At 34.2% G+C, this 22,051-nt stretch overlaps 1 protein-coding gene across 4 annotated transcripts in view; it reads left to right on the forward strand.

Annotated features, from left to right (window-relative positions):
• Positions 1-5,025: 5,025 nt before the first annotated feature.
• LOC123558592 (tubulin polyglutamylase TTLL11-like) overlaps positions 5,026-22,051 on the forward strand; it is a 34,064-nt gene continuing 17,038 nt past the window's right edge. For 2 of the 4 annotated variants that reach the window (XM_053525178.1, XM_053525179.1), the window contains exons 1-5: positions 5,026-5,536; positions 10,562-10,664; positions 11,465-12,165; positions 16,369-16,583; positions 19,380-19,436. In XM_053525178.1, the coding sequence (XP_053381153.1) occupies positions 5,309-5,536; positions 10,562-10,664; positions 11,465-12,165; positions 16,369-16,583; positions 19,380-19,436 (1,304 nt within the window). In that variant the 5' untranslated portion in view covers positions 5,026-5,308. The remainder of the gene's footprint in view (positions 5,537-10,561; positions 10,665-11,464; positions 12,166-16,368; positions 16,584-19,379; positions 19,437-22,051) is intronic. The other 2 variants (XM_053525180.1, XM_053525181.1) reach the window with 1 other exon arrangement.

Raw genomic sequence — 22,051 nt, forward strand, 5'->3', positions numbered from 1 at the left:
TGACGTTGTATGAAATGTGCCAACAGTGAGGTTATAAGGATGTGACGTTATAAACGGCAACAAGAAAGCCAGTGGTAGGGCGTGCAATACTGTCCTGATCGATAACGAGTATAGATTTTCCTGTTGGTGCGGATAATTAAAGTTACGGATTACGGATGATTGTGACTAGGCCACGTTAGTTTCATCAGATCTTCTAATGATTTAAAGTTCCGGAAGACGTTCAGAATTTACCAAAATAAACGTAACGTACAAATGACAAAGACTGGTCTGAATATTTTAGCATTGATCTGTTGGAGCTGGTGGTAGAGGTGGATAATGTCATACATTTGTAAACTGGTTGTCCATGTTAAGCAAAAAGACAAAGCAATTCCACAAATCGTACCTGTAACAAGTCCCTTTGTTGTCGACCTTCGGTAAAATATCGACAGTAAAAATATAGAACATACTGGTCCATCCATACAACTCGAAAAACTGGAGAAAGTGGAAGCGATTGACCTCGGGATATTCGAAATAACAAATGAGATTCACATAGTAACTAGACTATAAAACAAAACAATAATTTTAGATATTCTGGTGCATATCTGGAAATTTAACCTTTATGATATCTTCGTACGTTTCTGCAAATAAACTGCTAAGATGGATGATAGTGTACTAAGCGTGGCACCTGATAAAACAGCGGTAAAAAATCCTGCCAGACCGGGCTGACTTTTTTTAATAAATCCAGAATAACAAGAGGTACAATCGCATTCACATTTGTGACTAAACCAGCCTAAAAAATGTCGCGCATCTATGGACACAAAATAAGCAAATATGGTTGCGTCTTCACGTAACGCCATTATATGTAATAGTAACATAGATCGGGGCACAAATTAAATACATAGTCCTAGCTGTTTTCATAGCTGGTGTTAAATGCCCTTTGCGTTGCTTGTTGTGCTAATGTTATATATAGCATTGTACTAATTGTTCCGAAGGACACATTCCATAACTGAAAACGAATAGTCGGGTCAAACCTGAAATATGTCTTTAGACGTTCATTTGAATATTAAAACACTTCGGCTGAATCGCCGGCATCGATACTTGACTTAAAAAAGAATAGCAATAATTCCACTTATCATGAAAAACAGTTGAAACACATCGGTCCAAATAACGGCTTTTATTCCTCCAACAGAAGTATAAATTGATGTTAATATTGTGTAAATGAGAACTGTCCCCAAAATGGAATTCCAATCACAACCTCCACTGCGATACATCTACCAACCGTAACTATGGCCATGTAGAACAAATTGTAAGTTATTCCAATGATAAATGTCATATACCGCAGCACGTTATTTCCGTACCGAAGTCTGAAATATCCATAAATGAGCCGCGCCATGAGAAAACCAACATAGTGGGTTTGCGACCAGCATGGATCCAGACCAGCCTTCGCATCCGCCCAGTCTGGTCAGGATCCATGCTGTTCGCTAACGGTTTCTCTAATTGCAATAGTCTATAAAAGCGAACAGTAAGGATCCTGACCAGACTGCGCCGATGCGCAGGCTGGTCTGGATCCATGCTGGTCGCAAAGCCAACTATGTTGGTTTTCCCATGGCGCGGCTCAAATGCCTATTAACTTGAGCGGATGTAAAACTAGGACAATAATGATTGCGGTGAACGTGTAAGCAGCCAGTGTCCCAATAACAAAGTATGCAATCCCAATCCCAAAAGCACACGCTTCTGCAGGAAATCCAATCATACTTAATAAAGAATGGAACGTTACAGCAAACGAAAGAGCAACTAATAAAGTTTTATAGTTAGTTTTTGCTAGAAAATAGTTGATAGCTGCGTTTCGCTTTCTTTCTCAGATTGCAAAAAGAATCCCTACACCAACTGAAGTGAAGAAGGCTGCAACATCAGCAGCGCCGAAAATAATTTTCAGTTTCATGGTTTTAAATTATTAGTTCCATTTATATAACAAATTAATAGTCAATGCTCAATCTGATCACCTCGGCCTTTATGCTATGCAATAGACAATCTGATCACCTCGGCCTTTATGCTATGCTATGTGTATTTACCGGAGAATACGGAAATGCCCGATGTTGCACGATTTAGTCAATGCTTCCAAAGATGTAATAATTTACGTTGTATTGAAAACATAATGAAGATACAAAATCACCCGTATATGTCTCATTTGTATTAATACGGAGGGTGCTGCAAAATAGCATGACGAGGCGGGAAAGATATTTATCAAAATTATATGGTATATAATTATTTGTTTTTCATGTACCGCTACGTGATAGTTTTTTGTTTCTTTTTGCCATATCAGAGGACTGGGTAGTAACCCCGATAGAGCTCGAACACAAGACCACTAGGATAAGCGGTCGATACCTTAGCCATTAAACCACTGTTCCCCGTGCGCTGTACAAAGAATAACAAGAGCCATGTTACATATGGCTAATCCCCCGCCGGGCATATCATAATTGAAGGCTAAAGTTCCTGGCAAGTTAGTGTCTGAAAGTATTAATTTTGGGGAAAGCTTTGAAGAACCGTTTAGTTGTGGTCCGCATCAGGGGTTTTAAGATGTGGAAGAAAGAATAAGACAGTAGTGAGGTGGTTTACTGCTAAATTTTATTAATTTTCATGAACAGTATAGCTATGATGTTTTTCTATATGGCTACTGTAAAAAGAAGGAATGGAAAGCTAACAGGAAACAAGAGTGCCAGAATGTCAAAATATATGCTCGTCAAAGCAAATTTCTTTACTCTAGCAGCTGTATTTGCAAATGGAATGTTAATTTTGTGGTTGTTTAGTAATCATTGTAAGTCTTTTGTTTTTTAAAGTCCACAAAAAAACTCCTTACCAGGTAGAGATACCTTATATATAATAAAATACACCTAAAATTGGAGAGTAACATCTATTTTGTACCACAGAAAGCGGTGTTGTTTTTTCCCTAGGGTCAATTATAAAAATGTTACAATATAAGTTATTTATAGTAACAACTAAGGGAAGTTAATCTATAAAAAAAAATCCACACAAAAATCTTTATCAGGTAGAGATTGGTCAAAATACACCTCAAAATTGGATTTAGCTTGCTTGTTGTACTACAGAAAAGTGGTCTCGGTTTTTCCCTACGACTAGTAATGAAAAAGTTACAATAAAAGCTGTTTAAAATAACAACAAAGGGAAGTAATTCTAAAGAAAGGAACTGCGCATGACACTTCGTCTCATGATGGTGTATAATTGTGCCAAGTTACATCAAAATCCCTCCATGCATGAAGAAGAAATGCTTCGGACAAAGTCATTCTTGTATCTGACCTTTGGCCTCTAAGTGTGACCTTGACCTTAGGCCTAGTGACCTGGATCTTGCGCATGACACTCCATCTCGTGGTGGTGAACATTTGTGCCAAGTTATATCAAAATCCCTCTATGCATGAAGAAGAAATGCTCCGGGCAAGGTTTTTATTCTTGTATCCTTTGACCTCTAAGTGTGACCTTGACCTTAGACCTAGGGACCTGGTTCTTGCGCACGACACTCCGCCTCGTGGTGGTAAACATTTGTGCCAAGATATATCAAAATCCCTCCACGCATGAAGAAGATATGCTCCGGACAATTTTTTTTTAAGAAAATATGATAAAGGGGAAAAACTCAAAAAATTGGCAAGCTAGAGTTACTGTTCTTGCACACTGCACTTCCTCCCAATGTGTTCTTTCAGTGTATGAAGTTTGAAGAAAATCCCTCCAGTACTTTTGGGGTTATGCTCCGGACAAAATGTTTTAAGAAAATATGATAAAGGGTAATAACTCAAAAAATAGGCAAGGTAGAGTTATTGTTTTTGCACACTGCACTTCCTCCCAATGTGTTCTATCAGTGTATGAAGTTTGAAGAAAATCCCTCCAGTTTTTTTGGTGTTATGCTCCGGACAAAATTTTTTAAGAAAATATGATAAAGGGGAATAACTCAAAAAATAGGCAAGGTAGAGTTATTGTTCTTGCACACTGCACTTCCTCCTAATGTGTTCTATCAGTGTATGAAGTTTGAAGAAAATCCCTCCAGTACTTTTGGAGTTATGCTCCGGACAAAGATTGTTGCGGACGGACGCACGCACGGACAGAGAGCATTTCTAATATCCCCTTCGCCTTTGGCGCGGGGATAAAAAAGAGCAATGCAGCAAATTTTATAAACAAAAGAGAATGAAAACACCTTACTAAATATAATTTTAATTAATGATACAGTAAACACATGTGACAGGAAAAATCTCTCTTAGAATATACAAGACGTCATTTTTAGAAACTGAAATGAGGAATATATACTCTGCAAATATGCATTAGAAAACCAAAAACTGCAAAATGTGATATTGTATACTTTTATTGTTTAATTCGATGAATAATGCAGACTACTTATAGTAAAAGCAGACTACATTTAGTAATTAATCAATTGCCGGTCATAGCTATACATAGTCCAACCCTTTGCTTAATTATCAGTGAAGTTAAGTAGAGTCACGGATTGGGACTAAGCTAAACATATAGCTAGTGTTGTTATGTTTACCGAATTAATATCTATATCTGTACCTAATGTACTGATGTTATTCACAGCTCTTTTGCATTTGTTATATTAGTGTCTACTTATTAGCCATAGCTGGTTAATAAACTCTGTAAAAAGATCCTTTGGAAGCAAAGAATGCAACCAAGAACAATAATAGCAGACTCGGTTTGATTGTGTCTGTTCATGAGAGGTAATGGAATTGTGCAACACCTCTCACGCCCCCAGCACCGGCTTAAGTGGAACTCTTATTACACATATGTTGAATGGACTCCATAAACCTCATTCAGAACTTTTGTTGTATTGTTTTATGCTCATCTTATCTTAGATCACATGGTTCTCATTTTTTCAAACTAAATGGGCCCGGTTATGTACACTAATTGTGCAAACTGGGTAATTACTATGGAATAGGATTTAGTGTATTGACGCCCCTAAGATAGTCCGGCAAATACCGAGTACGAGAATTTATTATAACTTAAGGGCGGTAACGCAAAATTTACAGGTGGCGCCTCATTTGTTGACATGTTGCGAGGAATGGCGGATTGCAAACTTTTGTCATTGTCATATGGTTAAACATATGAGATGGAGATCTTTTGCACATTGACAACAGATTATGGTTGACGTTTTGTATAGATTAGAAGGTTTACTTTCAAATGTTTATTATAGGATAACCTTGACCTCGTGGCAATTCGTTTGAAATTGAGAATTTTATCTTATTTTTAATACAAATTTTAATTATTCCATCGACTAAATCTGGATATAAGCCAGTGAATACTTAATTGAACCGTTAAAATGAGTGCGTCAAAAAATAAAAGGAATACTGACATCTTGCGAGGCATAGATTTTAGGAGAGAACTGACGTTTCGTGAGAAGAAAGTTGCTGAAATAAAACGTGAAAAGATGAAGATTCTGGCTGATGTAAAGCCAGTTCCAAAGTACATGATTACAGTTGACCTTTCCCATGCTAGAGGAAATTTAGATGCTCTCCGAATGTGCTTGACAGAATTAGAATGGAAACAGGTAAATTCAATAACTATATATGGTCTGTTACTAAGTCTGTGTTTATTAGACCTTCTGGACAGGGCTAGTTTTAAGGCTGTAGCTTTAAGAAGGCCATGAATTGTTTTCATTCTTGCATGTTCGTAGAAATATTTTGATAAAAATTATGCTGGACTTCATTTATCTGAGCAATAATAAATAGGATGCCGTGCGGCAATTTGACGGCATAATTGATGACATATTAAATGCTATCAAAGTATCATACCAGTCTGCGCTTCAGACATTGTTTATCACAGAATATATAAAGCTTGGCATTCCTCTTTTAACTAGCAATAAAATTGAACCATGTTAGAATGTTAATTCTAAGGCTGTAGCTTTATAAACAGTCAGGCTTGTAACTGTTTCAAGTTATCACAGTTTATAACTTTATAACCCATCTGAGTTATTGCTTATACTTTTTATAACTTGTTTCAGTTATCTTAAATTATTACAAAGCCTTCCTGTGCCAATTCCTTATTTTGAATGAGACTAAAGTATGCAATTATTTCCTGAATCCTTGAACTCTTATCACAGCTATGCAGTAAAACATTTTACGCAAAGCTGATAAAGGTTTATGCAAAAGGTTTAAAGCTATAAAACTCTTTTAAGGTAGTTCTGCACGTTACGATCGAAATTTTTTCTACAGTGTAGAATTTGATTAAACTCTGATTTTTCAAAACTTCGGAAAATACTAAGAAAATTCAGCAAATAAAAAAGATAGGGTCGTGTGCTTCATTTTTTGCTAGACTGATTTGAAAAATTCCGACCTAATGCTAGTTTTCGTAATGGGAGTCTATGGGAAAATCGCAACTTTCATAACATTTTCGCGAATAGAAATTTTTCTACAATGTAGATTTTAATGAAACTTCTCACAGTTGTAAATAAATATATGGCCTATAATATGGTGAAATAAAATGTATAGGTCCGTGTGCTTATTTTTGAGATATTTGGCTATGATTAAAGTGAACCGCCTATTTTAAGCTAATTTTAAGACATTATTTTGAGTTATTTAGGTGTCAGATGTTTTAATATCATATTTTGACTTTATAAAGATAGCAACAGTGCCATTTTAATAAATTTACTCACTGGTTGCCATTAATTCATAAAATGACTTTCGTTTGCGTACGCCGAATCCAGGCATTATTCTACGTTTTCCGGATAAATGACGTTACGCCATTACTTCCGGTTTATCAAACGTGCAGAACTACCTTAACATCCCATTATGTTTATCAGGTCATGATCAGACTAAAAGAGAATTGGATTAACCACAGTTTGCTACTAATTTCAGGTTAAGGTCACTTTGTGAGAACAGCAAAAAGACTTTTTTTGAATAACTTTCCTGAGTTAACTACATTTTATAACTAATACAGGTTATAAAATGCTTGAAAAGGTAACTGAAATGGGTTACATAACTTAAAACAGTTACACCCCTGACTGATAAAGGGATGCCCATTTTGTTTAGTGAATAATGATGTTAAATATTTGATAAACAAAAATACCCATAGACACACAAGAACAAAAAATAATTCCAGCAGGACCAGCACCCATTTACTATAATTTAATTAAAGAAAGGCTTTTGATTATGTAAGTCTGCAACTCTGTCAATTTTCAACCAAAAAGAAGATATGATGTCACATTACACTCATTGAATATAATTTTTGTATTCCTGTGTTGATCATCAGACCACAAAGTTCATTTCTGAGAAATAAGTTCTTAAACATTTAGGAGGAATACCTTTAAACAACTTCTTCTAATGAACTAATGAACTGTCAATGGATCTTCATTATAAGGTCACACTTCTCCCAAATTAGTTCTGACAGGTACAATTGGGCCCTACTTTGAGGCCGCTAGAAGTAAAAATTGAAAAACCTTTAAATGCTACCTGCTGAGGAACAGGTTGATGGATCTTCCAGCAAATTTGGTCTGTAGAATCATTGTAAATTCCTCTCTAAAATTTATTGAAAAGATTTTAGAGTCTGCTAGAGCTAGAAATAGAAATGCCACTAGAAAACACAATTTTCTCACGAACCACTTGATAGTTCTTTAAACAAACTTTGCCTTTAGCATCATTATAAGGTCTTTCTTTTATTTTGTTCAAATGAGGACAATAACCTCTTTTGGGCCCACCAGACCTATATAATAGAAATACCTTGAAAGAACTTCTCATGAAGTGCTTGATGGAACTTCATTAAACTTGGTCTGTAGCATTCTTATAAAAGTCCTCAGTTAGATTTCTGCAGTGACCCCTTCAAGGGACACTAAAACTATAAACAGAAATATTTTTAATGACTTTCCACTGGATCTTCAATAAATTGCTTTGTAGTATCATTTTAAGGTCCTCCCTCAAATTTGTTTTCAAATGGGGGCACTTGACATGTTTTATGTTTTATTACCATTATAAACTTTTCAAACAAAGATTTTAGTGGGGGTATTTTAAATCATCTTTAGTGGCATCCTCAGACTAGCTCCTAGACTATGATATATTTTTTTACATTTTTATGATTTAATGTAGTGTCAACTGAGCCAGTCTGTATCCTATGTCCAATAGCATGATAATTTTATTCAGTCATCTTAGAAAATCTCTAGAATATACTGGTTTTTGTCTTGATGAAATGGAATTGGACAAAAAAAAAAAAAAATTTTTTATAAAAATATCTTAATTATTAGTCTAGTGGCTAGTCTGTGACATCCCAAGTTCCTATGTTTCTACCTACATCAAGCAATATGACTTTTTAAAAAATATATATATGTTTGCAATGTAAAATTTACAAAAAAAAAATGTAAGTAAAACCAAGATAAAACAAATACTCTTGAAATTTTAGAGATGTTGCCCTAAACAAAACATTTGTTCCCATAGCTCAAGCTCAAGAATAAACAAATACTAACTTCCCATTCAAATTGATATTACAAAACTTAGTATTCTTAAGTTCAGTTTTCAGTTTGGACCTGTCCAGTACTTAAAGAGTAATATCATTTTCTCATTGGGTTGAATTTTGAATTCCCTCTTCGGAGTGTAATGCTATACAGTATGTGTCACAATATGACACTGAAATCTTTGTCATGAAATATAGATTTTATTGATATATATATATTAATTGCCCCCTTACTTACAGACAATGACTTTCTTTTGTTTAAAATTTTAAAGTAAAATAACCATAACCATAAACTCTTGCCTTTCAACTTTAGATTGAAATTTAAGATTTAATGGTTATTTGATATGTTCTGTTTCGGTCTGCAAGTTTTAAAGAATTCATTAATGAAAGCACTCTTTATTCAGAAATATATATATAATATATTATGTTTGTTTGTTTGTTTTGGGTTTAACGGCGTTTTTCAACAGTATTTCAGTCATGTAACAGTGGGAATATATTATATGTATCCCAGTCAATTATTTCATCAGGTTAAATCATTTTTTTCGGGATTAGATGTAAGGAATTATATCAGCACAGCCCCCATGATATAATTATTGGCATCCGGATGACATTCACCTGAAATAATTGTTTTTCATGGTTTACTCTTCCAGCATGTTGATACATTTGTCACAGTGACGTAATATTAGTGATGTACAAACCGTGATTTTATTGCGAAATAAAGTCACATTTTAGGTCTTCTTTGTTTAGGAAAACAAAATGAGTTGTGATAATTAAAGTGTTGTTTTTAGATACGTTTGAATGAAAGTAAGAAGGGAAAATTGTCGTCTTACAATTTTGTGTTATTTAAGAACAAATTTTGATGATATATTTTCATACATGGTTTATTACTGCATGCCCTTTGCCCATATGTTTGATAAAGTTTTGACCTTAATTAGGTCCAGAACTGTTAACGTTTGACGTGACATTGAGCATTTGGACTTACTGTATATGCTTTAAGTTTAATTTCTTTAAAGCTTAATACAGAAGATTTTGTACGAGATATGTGGCAGCTAAAGATCTAAATCTACTATTTGCGTGACGATAGTAAAGTGTATTCTTTGTAAGTAGTATATATAAAGCATATTTGTTCTTCAAAAGATCAATCTTTTTATACTCAAAGATAACCAAATTAAAAAACTAAAAATAAATGAGGGGGATATCTCATACTTCTAAAGAGTACGCTAGCTTAAAATGACGTAGAGCTGATGTGTTAGAAAATATAGATCTAGATTATGGGAGAAGAATTCTTGCATTGTTAAATGTTATCTCTATTACGATTAATTGATATGATGTATTATGTACATGAAAAAAAATGCGATTAGTACAAAACTTTTCATCAAATTTGTTGCAAAAAATGTTAATTGCTAAACTGTACTTAAAACCTTATCTTAGCCCATATTGTACCGCTGGGCTTTTAAATTGTACATTTTTCTTGTGATATTTTAGTAGATCTAATACATATTTTTATGCTAAACTTACAAATTAATCGTGTGTCATTATTATAATTTTTGAAGTGTGGTCACTTATAATGAAATCAACAAGCTTCTGCTGGTATGCACTGAATGCTTTTGAAAAAATAACAGTTGTGTTTTTGCTCAGTTTTGCCAAAAATACTAAAAGTAAAATTGTTTACGTTTTGTGAAAAAGAATTGTTAAGTGCCGTCATCCTTCATCTTTATTAATGCAAGAAATGGCCTCGGTTGCCTAGTGGTAGAATGCAGGATGTCGTGGGTTTGCTACCAAGCCGTGTCATATCAAAGATGTGAAAAATGACTACTATTAGCTTCCTCATTTGGCTGTCAGCACTAATTATTAGACTGCTCTAAGACTGGTCAGCCAGGTTTCAGTATAATGTGACTGGGTGCGATATCATGTTACATAACTCAGCATGATGTATTATTGAAGCAGCACTATGCAGTTGGGCATTTACTGTGTTCACTGCTACAGGTAGACATTCACAGTCCTTTATATTGAAAAAGACATTCAATCTGAAAACATTCACAGAGAGGAATTGTAAATGAAGGTTAACCCTGTGCTTTGAAAGAATGTTTCCAGCATAAAGCTATAATCAAGTGAAGTTTTAATTTCTTTGCAGTATCCATTTGGAAGAAAGGACCAACATTGTGATATACACTGGCAGTGTCAAAACTTTGAACAGAACCCAGACCTATATGGAGGCAAAGTTAACAAGTTTCCAGGTAGACCCATACATTGAACTTCAGACATTATACACTATCAATATGTTTTGTTTTTGTGGAACAAGGCTTTTCAGACTGTAGATGTGATATTGACAGCAGGCTGTCATTCTATATGTTTAAACAGAATTAGTGATTTTTAGATGCATGAATTGTTCTTCTGTATAAGAGAGATCTGTGCTATAGAAAAAGTGTACAAAGTAGTGAGTTTTGAAGAGTATGCATTACATATTCCTAATATATCTGCTTTTAGCTACCCTGCGCACAAAGATCTTTGAGACAATGTTTTAGGATCTCTGGATAATCTATCTTCTACCCATCCATCCATTGTCCATAATTTTGTCATCCACAATTTCTTTAAGAACATCTCCTGCTAAGCCGCCAAGCCAGTTTGAATCAAACTAAACAAGAATGTTTCTTAATGGTCCCTTTTTAGAGTCCTCCAAATCAGGGTTATCCATACAGAATTCTGGTTGCCATGACAGCCAAAAGGAAAAACCTTAAATTTTCTCATCTGAAACCACTGGCCTGATTTCAAAACATTTTCACAGCAATGGCCCTTTAGTGATCCTTTTCCAAATTTGTCAAATCATTTTTCTTTTGTTTTAAAACAATGGCTGCTATTGGGTAGGGGTAGTTTTCCCTGTATGGCTTAATGGGAAACTTAAAATTCTTTTCTTAAACTGCTTGCTCGGTTTCAAAATAATTTCATGACAGTGATTAAATTGTAAGTATTTTGTAATTTTCTTGAGTCCATAATTTGCAAACATTACTCCTAATCATATATTTATTCTATTTTATAGGTATCAGCTGTATTTGTAGTAAGAACAACCTGTTTCGAGTTTTAGACCAGATGCGTGCACTGTACCCAGATGACTATGACTTTTATCCTCGTACCTGGTACCTTCCAGAACAGCTTCAACAACTAGCTCACGATATACGCAAAATGAATGAAAAAAGAATCAAACCGCGCCCCACATTTATTGTGAAACCTGACGCTGGTTCTCAGGGCGAAGGCATATACCTAATAAGAGATGTTCAGGATTATTTAGTTAACAATGGGCGGGCAAATGTCTGCCAAGAGTACCTCTGTGATGTGTTCTTAATTGATAAGTTCAAATTTGACTTCAGAGTTTACGCTGTTCTGAAATCAATAGAGCCGTTAGAACTCTATATCTGCAAAGAAGGGCTGGCAAGATTTTCAACAGTTCCATACGAAAGCCCTACTAGTAAAAACTTGCATGAAACATTCATGCATTTGACAAATTATTCGCTCAATAAAAAAAGTTCAACGTTTAATCGATCAGAACGAGACGATGAAGGCAGTAAGAGAACTTTATCGAGTGTGTTCAATAGAATGAAAAGACACGGTTATAATACCGACAGGATTTGGAAAAGGATAGAACATATAATTGTGAAAACAATAATAGCCATTATACCAGATATGAAGATAGAAATGCTTGCCGCCCTTCCACCGAATAAACCAGGACCAACATGTTTCCAGGTATGATAATCTTAGGGTTGTGTTTGAAGCTTTGAGGATCGTTCCTTCATAGGGTGTGGATTTGTGATGGGGAAGTACTTTATTCTTATTCTTATTTATGATTTTACATGTTCCCATATTTTTTGCAATTCTCACTGCAGACACTGGAAATCAAGCCACTTGTATCAATCGATATAAGTCAACGATAATTTAATTTGTATGTAATGACCTCTTTGTTAAACCGTTTTTGGATGTAATCAAAATTAAACAAAAGCAACTGTTTCTTACAGAAATGATACCCCTCATATTTTTCATACATGTAGCAATAATATGCTATTCTAATTTCATACGTGAAAGGGAGTTGTGTTTTTAGAGATATGTATTACCATTTTAGGCATACAGACAATTGATGCTACATGTATGTAGATTTGGGTTTAGCTTGAATGATCAGATCCAAATTTCATTGCAGATTTAATAATGATTTTTTTTTCCCAACATGGCAAACTGCATATATTATAGCTATTAATACGCCATTAAATTTCAATTATTTCTTTCAGTGCTTAAAGAGAAAGCTCTTCAATATCTATTTAAACATTTATTTACAGTTTAAGTATCTACAAACATTTAAATTGGAATCAGACGGGATTTTGATTTTGATTTATTGGCATCTTAAAGAGCTTTTAACAACAGTTAATTTGAAAATATGTAAATGAGCTTGCATGAATAAGGTATCTTACGTCTTTTGGTATTTTATCTTTTATCATTAACTATTCTGGGATAGGGCATTCATATTGTATGTCTGTCCTTTCCCGGAGATTTTTCTGTCTCCTAGAAAAGTTTAGATGATTTTTATTAAATCTTTTCAAGACCATTAGTATTAATCTATGCCCGTTTTATAGTTACAGTATTTATCTATGTCTGTTAATACGTTTGAATTTATAATTACAGTATTCAACTATGTCCGTTCACAGCTTTTTTCTTTGTTTCAGTATTTATCTGTGTCCTTCTTATTACAGTATTCATCTAGGTCTGTTCATAAGTTTAAATATATAGTTACAGTATTGATCTATGTCCGTTCACAACTTTCTTTTCTTTGTTTCAGTATTCATCTATGTTCGTTTTATACTTACAGTATTCATCTAGGTCCGTTCACAAGTATAAATTTACAGTTATAGTATTAATCTATGCCCGTTCACAATTTTAAATTTAGAGTTACAGTACAACTTTAATGTTTTTAATTTCAGAATTCATCTTTGTTCGGTTTATAGATACAGTACTCATCTATGTCCGTTCACGTGTTTTAATTTATAGCTCCAGTATTCAAGTATGCCCGTTTACAAGTTTAATTCTATATTTACAGACTATTCATCTACGCCTTTTCACAACTTTAATATTTTAGTTTTAGTATTCATCTATGGCCGTTTTATAGTTACAGTATTCATCAATGTCCGTTCACAATTTTAAAATTTAAAGTTACAGTATTCACCTAAGTCCATTTTAAAGGTACTGTAACAGTATATACTCGTCTATGTCCGTTCATAAGTTTAAATTTATAGTTACAGTATCTATCTATGTATAATCCATTGTTATATGTTTTTGTAGTTGTTAATGTTGTTTTTATTAAGAAAAACAAACAAACATAAATGGCTGTGACAATCGGCGATTACTGCACCTGCCCGTATATACAAACTACAAGCACTCTTGTCGTCCGTTTTATGTATTTCTGCAATATATTAAATTTAGACAAAACAAAAGAAAAAGGTTAACCACTTTCCCCACAAACATAAAATATATATATCACCAATACCAATACCCGCTTGTGAATTTCTTGTATATATGTTTTGCGCACATGTTATTGCAAAATGTTAATTTGTAATCTGTGCTTCTTCAATAAAGTTCTGTTCTGTTCTGTTCTGTAAAACCAGAGATCTAGTAATTATGTGTCCCACACCACTGGTGAGAGACGTATTGATTTACTACTGTCCATGTGTGTGTCATTGTGTCTGTCTGTCTGTCACAAATCTTGTCCACACTCTTAGTTGAATATTTCTCATTCGATCTTCACCAAACTTGAACAAAATGTGTTTGCCAATAAGTCCTTGGCCAGGTCCGATAAGTAGCGAAATCGGCTCAGGCACTTTAGAATTATGGCCCTTGAATTACTGAAAATACTGATGCCAGTGATACAGGTCTTGGTGCATGGTTGACTCAGATACATAATGGAGAAGAAATGCCAATCTAGATGATTACTAATAGGCAGTTGTGGGAGACAAGCACTTTTCTCTAAGCAGTTCTAGTTGTGTTGACTAAAGTTCAGGGGCACAACTAATGTCAAATAATTTAGCCTTAGTTTTTTTTGATTTCTTGGAAAGTTTTCAGGAAATCTGGTTAATTATTAACTTTGTGAATTAGATTAGAGACTGATTATCAGGATCATGTGTTCAAAGAACCTTTGATAAATAATGTAAATAACTTGTCTGATACCTATGCACTCATAGTTCGGGATGAAATTTTCAACATGTTCATTTCCACAAACGTTTTACTACCTTTTGCAAAATAGTTTTGGTAATTTGTATGAATATTTTGTAAAATTCACATATCAATAAGTTTATACTAGGGGTCATTTTCACAGTACCTACATCTAATGGATTTTTTGAGAGAAAAAGTTTTGTCTGAAAAGTTTGAACCCGAGTACTGTTCTTTTGATAGAATCTGATGGTGTGTGGAACCCAGGGGCCTCTCATTGGCTGAGTGGTTAAGGTTGAGGTCTTCATATTACTTGCCACTCACTGATAAGGGTTTGAACTTTGCTTGGGGCTTAGAATTTGTCATGTGAGGAAGCTATCATGCTGGCTTACAGCAGACTGGTGTTTCTGCTAGGGTGCCTGCCGGTAATAATGTGACATGGAACCCATCAAAAACAAAACAAAACATTATTGCAGTTTGCATTCATGTCAGAATAAATTTACAGGCCATAGTCAATAGTAAAGTGCAGAAATTCTTGTTTGTTTCATTTTTCTTGAAATAAATTGTCAAGAAATTGAAATGCTCTTGGCTTAACAATGCCCTATAACTTAAAATCATAGTAAAGGTGAATTTTGTCTGTGCTTTTATAGAAATAACGTGTACTGGCTTCTTTCTCACAGGTCTTGAAAATATTGAAAAGTAATGCCATGAATTTCTGTGCAAATGGACATTTCTAGCAGTATGTAAACATGCTGACAGATCTGACTGTTTTCAATAATTGATGACATACGTATTTGGTATCTATAACCATAGCAAGATCAAACAATGCCATGTGATAGGTAATTCACTTGTATATTGTAAGAATGCCTGCATTTATTAAAAATTCATTGACTTCCCGGAAAGTGAACAATGAACCAGTATTTCAAATTAGATTTTGGCTGTTGGTTAATCTAGCTTTCACCTAAACGATCAATAAAATAAGAATGTGTTGAAAGTCTGGGGAATTCTGCAACTTCCTAGATTTGGGTGTTAATAGCTTTGTCATGTTTGTAGACAAAAATTGCTCGGTTATAATAGAAGTTAGACTTTTTTAAGGTAGTAGATCCAAAAAGCAAGTTTGCATTTTCAATTCAATTACATATGAGCCGTGCCATGGGAAAACCGACATAGTGGCTTTGCGACCAGCATGGATCCAGACCAGCCTGCGCAGTCGTGCAGTCTGGTCAGGATCCATGCTGTTCGCTAATGGTTTCTCTAATTGCAATAGGCTTTGAAAGCGAACAGCATGGATCCTAACCAGACTGCACGGATGCGCAGGCTGGTCTGGATCCATGCTGGTCGCAAACCCACTATGTTGGTTTTCTCATGGCATGGCTCATATATTTTCTGTATGTGATCTTGGCATTCTATGGTTGTTATAGAATTGGTTGTGGCCGAAGGATGTTGAAATAAGATATGAGGCTACGTTATCACACGGATATTGTGGCACAAGTCATTTCTGGTCCGCAACTTTATGTTTAAGCAATTTGCCCACTGGAGCTGAGAACAATGTAAGATGGCAGCTCAGGTTTCTTCAACGCTTTAATACAGAAAAGTAATCCTATGTTGTTCACTTTTAATTTGTTTAAAAACCTAATGGTATATTTATCATTTTTAAAATTTTACCAGAAAGGGTCATTTTCAAAAGATTCCCTGAAACAAGGACATTGAAATTTTGAAAAGAATATTGCATTCAAATTCTTTCTTCTGTTTTTACAGATATTAGGTTTTGATATACTGCTCTTACACAACCTGAAGCCCATGTTGCTCGAAATCAACAGTAGTCCGAGCCTACGGATAGACAGCGAGGTTGAGGTGTCGCCGGGGATTGTGGAGTACGTTCCTAGCCCCAAGGACGAAGAGGTGAAGATACCTCTGATTCGAGACACACTGTTACTGGTCGCCCCGAAGAAGAAAGTAAACTATTTAGAAAGGTACCTTTCTGCTTATTCAAATAATTTAAATTTATGTGAGATTTCTAAGTGATATGAATTTTGCTATTAATTTTATTGGTAGATGTTTCGTTGTAAAAGACAGCCAAAGAGATTATAGAAAGGGATGTCAGCTAATTTAAAGACAACAAAATGATTTTTTTATAAAAAATGTTTTATTTTTCAAAAAACGAATTAAAACATTAAATTTCATGAAAATGAGGGGAAAAAAAACCCTCTCCAATACTTTAATATCTTGATCTTTTTATCAGTTTGATCTTTATAGCGTGGAATTGAAAGTTTTAAGGTTATCTCTTTTCACAGGTTTATACTTCATTAAGTCAGCGGTGATACTTACCTGTAACTTGTTTTTGCCGATAGATTTACAGAGTAAATATTCCCTTCAGTTATTCAAAAACTTTGAATAATAAGCTTTCATTAAACGTGTCAGTCGGAATGGGATTAAGAACATTCTTTTGCTTGGGTTTACGTAGACAAATACACATAATGAATTGAAAATATTGGTTTATAAGATATTGGGTATTTTTGTTAAAATATTTACCGTTATGAGTGGATCGATAGAAAAATTGTTTTATTACGTGTTAGTGTGTACTTTAAAGTAACTTTAAACTTTATGAAATTTGTCATTTCCATAAGAAAGCGCCAAACACTGTTAAATTGAGTGACGTGATAAATATTTCTGACTAATCCAGTTGTTGATGACCTTAAATGTTTTAAAAATCCACCCCCAGAAGATAAATCTTGGATCATGAACTAATCTTTGTTTTCCAGTGTTTTCAAGATAATGCCCAAAAGGAATGTTTAAAATTGTTCTTTAGTTTGTTGATTTCTATCTGAACTAATGCTTGGAAAAAAATGATATAAGAGATTAGCTTTCAAACTATGTCATTATCTTATTATCAGTGAAGGAGGGGTATGTTACTGAGTTTCGATTATGGACTGCCCAGCAGCACTAGACTTTGTATCTGATATAATTTATATGGGAGAAAAATGTGTACTGTATAAATATAATTGAAACTCAGGCTAAACATCCAGAGCATATCCCAGTAGCACTGACAATGAGGCTTAAATTGAACATACCTAGGGCCTCCAAGGCTGAGTGGTTAAGGTTGCTGACTTCAGATCTCTTACCCGTCGTTGTTGTGGGTTTGATCCTTAATTGGTGCATTGAAATCTTCATGTGAGGAAGCCTGTGATCCAGCTGGCTTATGGAAGACCAGTGGTTCTTTCCAGGTGCTTGCTCATGATGAAATAGTGCATGAAGGGTTCCGCCACCATCTAAAGTTGCAAAGGTACCATATAACCCAACAGATTAATTTGAGCCGTGCCGTGAGAAAATCAACATAGTGGGTTTGCGACCAGCATGGATCCAGACCAGCCTGCGCATCCGCGCAGTCTGGTCAGGATCCATGCTGTTCGCTAACAGTTTCTCTAATTGCAGTAGGCTTTAAAAGCGAACAGCATTGATCCTGACCAGACTGCGCGGATGCGCAGGCTGGTCTGGATCCATGCTGGTCGCAAACCCACTATGTTGGTTTTCTCACGGCACGGCTCAATTTTCATTATTAAATTGGACTTATGCTGAATTAACTTTTTTTTGCATCAATCTGGTCTTTATACAATTTTTTGGAAAAAACTTATTGTTGAAGGTTTATGAACATGGGAACTAGTCCCTAGCATCAGAAATCAAAACTAAAGAATACTACAAAGTTGGGATTTACTTGGGTGTTCCATTACATATAAAATGTCATTGGCTGTCTTTAATACGATACACTTTTGTTTAGATATGTTTGCCTATTTGAATTAATTCCAAAATTATCATAGTGAGTGTTTATTTTTTCTACAAATTTTCGCAAGATTAACTTGAGTTTTTTTTTAGTGATGAAAAAATCTTTATCAGAAGGTTTTATTAAATTAAAAAAAAAAAGACATGCAATTTCAGAAAATTCAGTAAAATTTATAATTTCTTTTTTTTCTTAATTCGTGTAACTTTTTATAAGACTTGGAAAATATATAGAAAGTATGATAATGTAGGAATTAAATTGATAATTTTCATGAGGCTATTGTTAAAAAGTTGTTTGTTTGCTGTGCTCTGGCACAGAAAAAGAGGTTAGGGACCTGGGGAGGGGGAAACTAAGGGAGGTAATACTTTTATGCTCCTGGTACATTTTGAGTTATGCTTCTTTTTGGCTTTAACCATTCATCTGTACATTGTGTCCTCAATACCTCGTACAGTTTCCATGCAGTTAAAATAGAACTTGGTATCCATTGACAATGTGGAGTAAACATACACATAAATGTTGGGACTTTAGTGTCAAATTTTTGCTCCCTTCTGATTTTATATTAAATTTTATGAAACATTTTCAAACAATTTCTGGTTGCAGTTTTATTTTTGAGGCACAACAAACACATTTTTTACACAATTGCCTCGAGTCAGCATTTTCTAAGTTTTTGATATAACTTGTGTTCTACTTTATCATTCATTTTTTGTGGATTTTCCTTATTTAAAATGAATATTTATTGCCAGTGAAAGTCAGTTGAGAAAATCAATGAAATAAGGAAGGTATTCGAGCCACTACCGTCAATTACATAGGAAAATATAATGAAGTTTGAACAAACAAATGTAAACTGAATTCGATAGATTTCAATATTAATGGAATTTTAAGGATCATCTGCGAGCACATCTGAAAACATATTACATTTTGCTTGGAGAAGCAAAATTTTGCACATGAATCCACAAAAATTGAATTGCAGTGAAAACATGATTTTTCTATACAGTTGGAAAGAGGTGGTACACGGAGAGGAAATGTTGTATAAAAAGTTATCATCTAAACGGTAATACACAGATTGATACAGAAGATCTGGTCAGGTCTATAGCTTCTTTCACTGGCTGAATAAATAATTCCAGAATTAATAGCTCACATAGAAAAAACAGCTTTATTTTCTGAGATTGGTTGCACTTAGATACACATTTGTATTCTCTGAGTTTGGTTGTAGATGTACAGATCTTAATGATAAATTTGTTATCAATTTTTTCTCTATTTTTTTTTTCTCTGAACAATTTTATGGTGTGCATTTAAAAGAACCGTACTGAGGCATTTAAAAGTACTGCTATAGGTAACTTCAACTGACAAATATCCACTGTGTAAATTAACACCTATAAGCTCTAAGTTATTTTTAAGTTCCTCGTTCGGAAAGAAGTTGTTTTTTTTTTCATTTTTGTCTGAAATTATCTAGCAGTTTAGTGAGGTATTAAGTTGTGCTTTGAGTTTAGCTTTTTTCTGAAAATATGCTTCAAGTTGGCAGTTTTCGTTTATCTTTTGAAAAGAGGTTGTTTAAAATGGTAATATTTCTCCCACTCAGAGTTAATTTATTTACCTGTAAGGTTTGTCAAATAGTTTGTTTGTATGAGAATTTGTTCAAAAGGACTGTATAAAATTATAAAGAGGAGGCTTTAGAATTCTTTCAGGAAAACTTTCAAAATATCTATTGATATATCTTTCTGTGATAAAATGCATGAAACATGCCCTAAACAACGGCTTAAACACAAATGAAAAGTTAATTGATACAAGTAAATTAACTTGTTTTTTTTTTAATCATGCTTATAAAGAAAGATAATTCATTGAAAGTTTTGTTGGATAATATATGTAGCTGTATGTAAGAAATAATTTTATATCGGCGCAAACAGAAAGTCGTCAAATAAACCTGAGTTTAGGTTCTCCAAAGTTAAATATACAATATTGTAAAGCAAGTTCTTGCCATTATAAGAAGCATGAAAAAAAATTGCATTTGAAATAGGTTTTTTTTTCATTTCTGTAAGATATTTTGAAAATTTAAATATTATGAGTGCATAGGTTAAAAAAAACAAGTTTGTTTTTAGCTCGACTGTTTGAAGAATAGGGGATCTATCCAGTACTCGCCCTGGTGTCGGCGTGAGCGTTAGCGTCACACAAATGTTAAAGTTTGCGTACCACCCCAAATATTTTCAAAGTCCATTGAGATATTGCTTTCATATTTTGCATACTTGTTAACCATCATGACCCCAGTCTGTAAAAAGGAGGAGGCAACTCTATCAAGCATTTTGACTGAATTATGGCCCCTTTTCGACTGAGAACAAATGTTAAAGTTTGCGTACCGCCCCAAATATTTTCAAAGTCCATTGAGATATTGCTTTCATATTTTGCATACTTGTTTACCATCATGACCCAAGTCTGTAAAAAAGGAGGAGGCAACTCTATCAAGCATTTTGACTGAATTATGGCTCCTTTTCGACTTAGAATAAATGTTAAAGTTTGTGTACCACCCCAAATATTTTCAAAGTCCATTTAGATACTGCTTTCATATTTTGCATACTTGTTTACCATCATGACCCCAGTCTGTAAAAAAGGAGGACGCAACTCTATCAAGCATTTTGACTGAATTATGGCTCCTTTTCGACTTAGAATAAATGTTAAAGTTTGTGTACCACCCCAAATATTTTCAAAGTCCATTTAGATACTGCTTTCATATTTTGCATACTTGTTTACCATCATGACCCCAGTCTGTAAAAAGGAGGAGGCAACTCTATTAAGCATTTTGACTGAATTATGGCCCCTTACGACTTAGAACAAATGTTAAAGTTCGCGTACCGCCCCAAATATTTTCAAAGTCCATTGAGATATTGCTTTCATATTTAGCATACTTGTTTACCATCATGACCCCAGTCTGTAAAAAGGAGGAAGCAACTCTATCAAGCATTTTGACTGAATTATGGCGCATTTTGGACTTAGAATATGCTTATTGTAATGTTAAAGTTTTACTCATTGCTTATATTATACTATCAAGCATTGAGAATAGTCGAGCGCGCTGTCCACTGACAGCTCTTGTTGTTTATTTGTCCGCTGTATTATTTATTTGGCCAGTAAAATTTAGCACTATTTGAAGGGCAGATCTTTGGTTGCAGTGCGTTATGGGATACATCTTTGCTTGAAATGCATTATGGGTACTTTCAAATATTTATTCAATCTTTCCTCAATGTTTTGCTGGTTCTGTAAACATATACATCAATGCTGTCATTACTATGTATATTGTATTTGATCAAAGCACACATATTCTGTCACTTAAAAAATATTGCCAATTATACTCTGTCAAACTCCCGACAGACTGGTTCATCTTAGACTATCAAACTCCCAACAGGCTGGTTCAGAATAAAATAGTTCCAGTTTCATGTTTATGATTTTGATCTCCCATTAGGCGAAAGCTCTTTGTATTTCCGTATTACCAAAGAAATGTTAAGTAATTATTTATCCTTTATTTGAAGTGTTGATATATTTAAGAACAAGTATGGTCTAGCCTCAGTATGAAGTCTTGGCATATTTTAGAACATCAGTTAGTTCTAGAAACTGTTACTGGTGATAGTCCATATGATAAAGTTTCATAAGGGTATTCGTTTGAGGTTAAAATCAGATAAA

Source organism: Mercenaria mercenaria, chromosome 15 (genome assembly GCF_021730395.1).
Source record: "Mercenaria mercenaria strain notata chromosome 15, MADL_Memer_1, whole genome shotgun sequence".
In the NCBI taxonomy this organism is placed as follows: domain Eukaryota; kingdom Metazoa; phylum Mollusca; class Bivalvia; order Venerida; family Veneridae; genus Mercenaria; species Mercenaria mercenaria.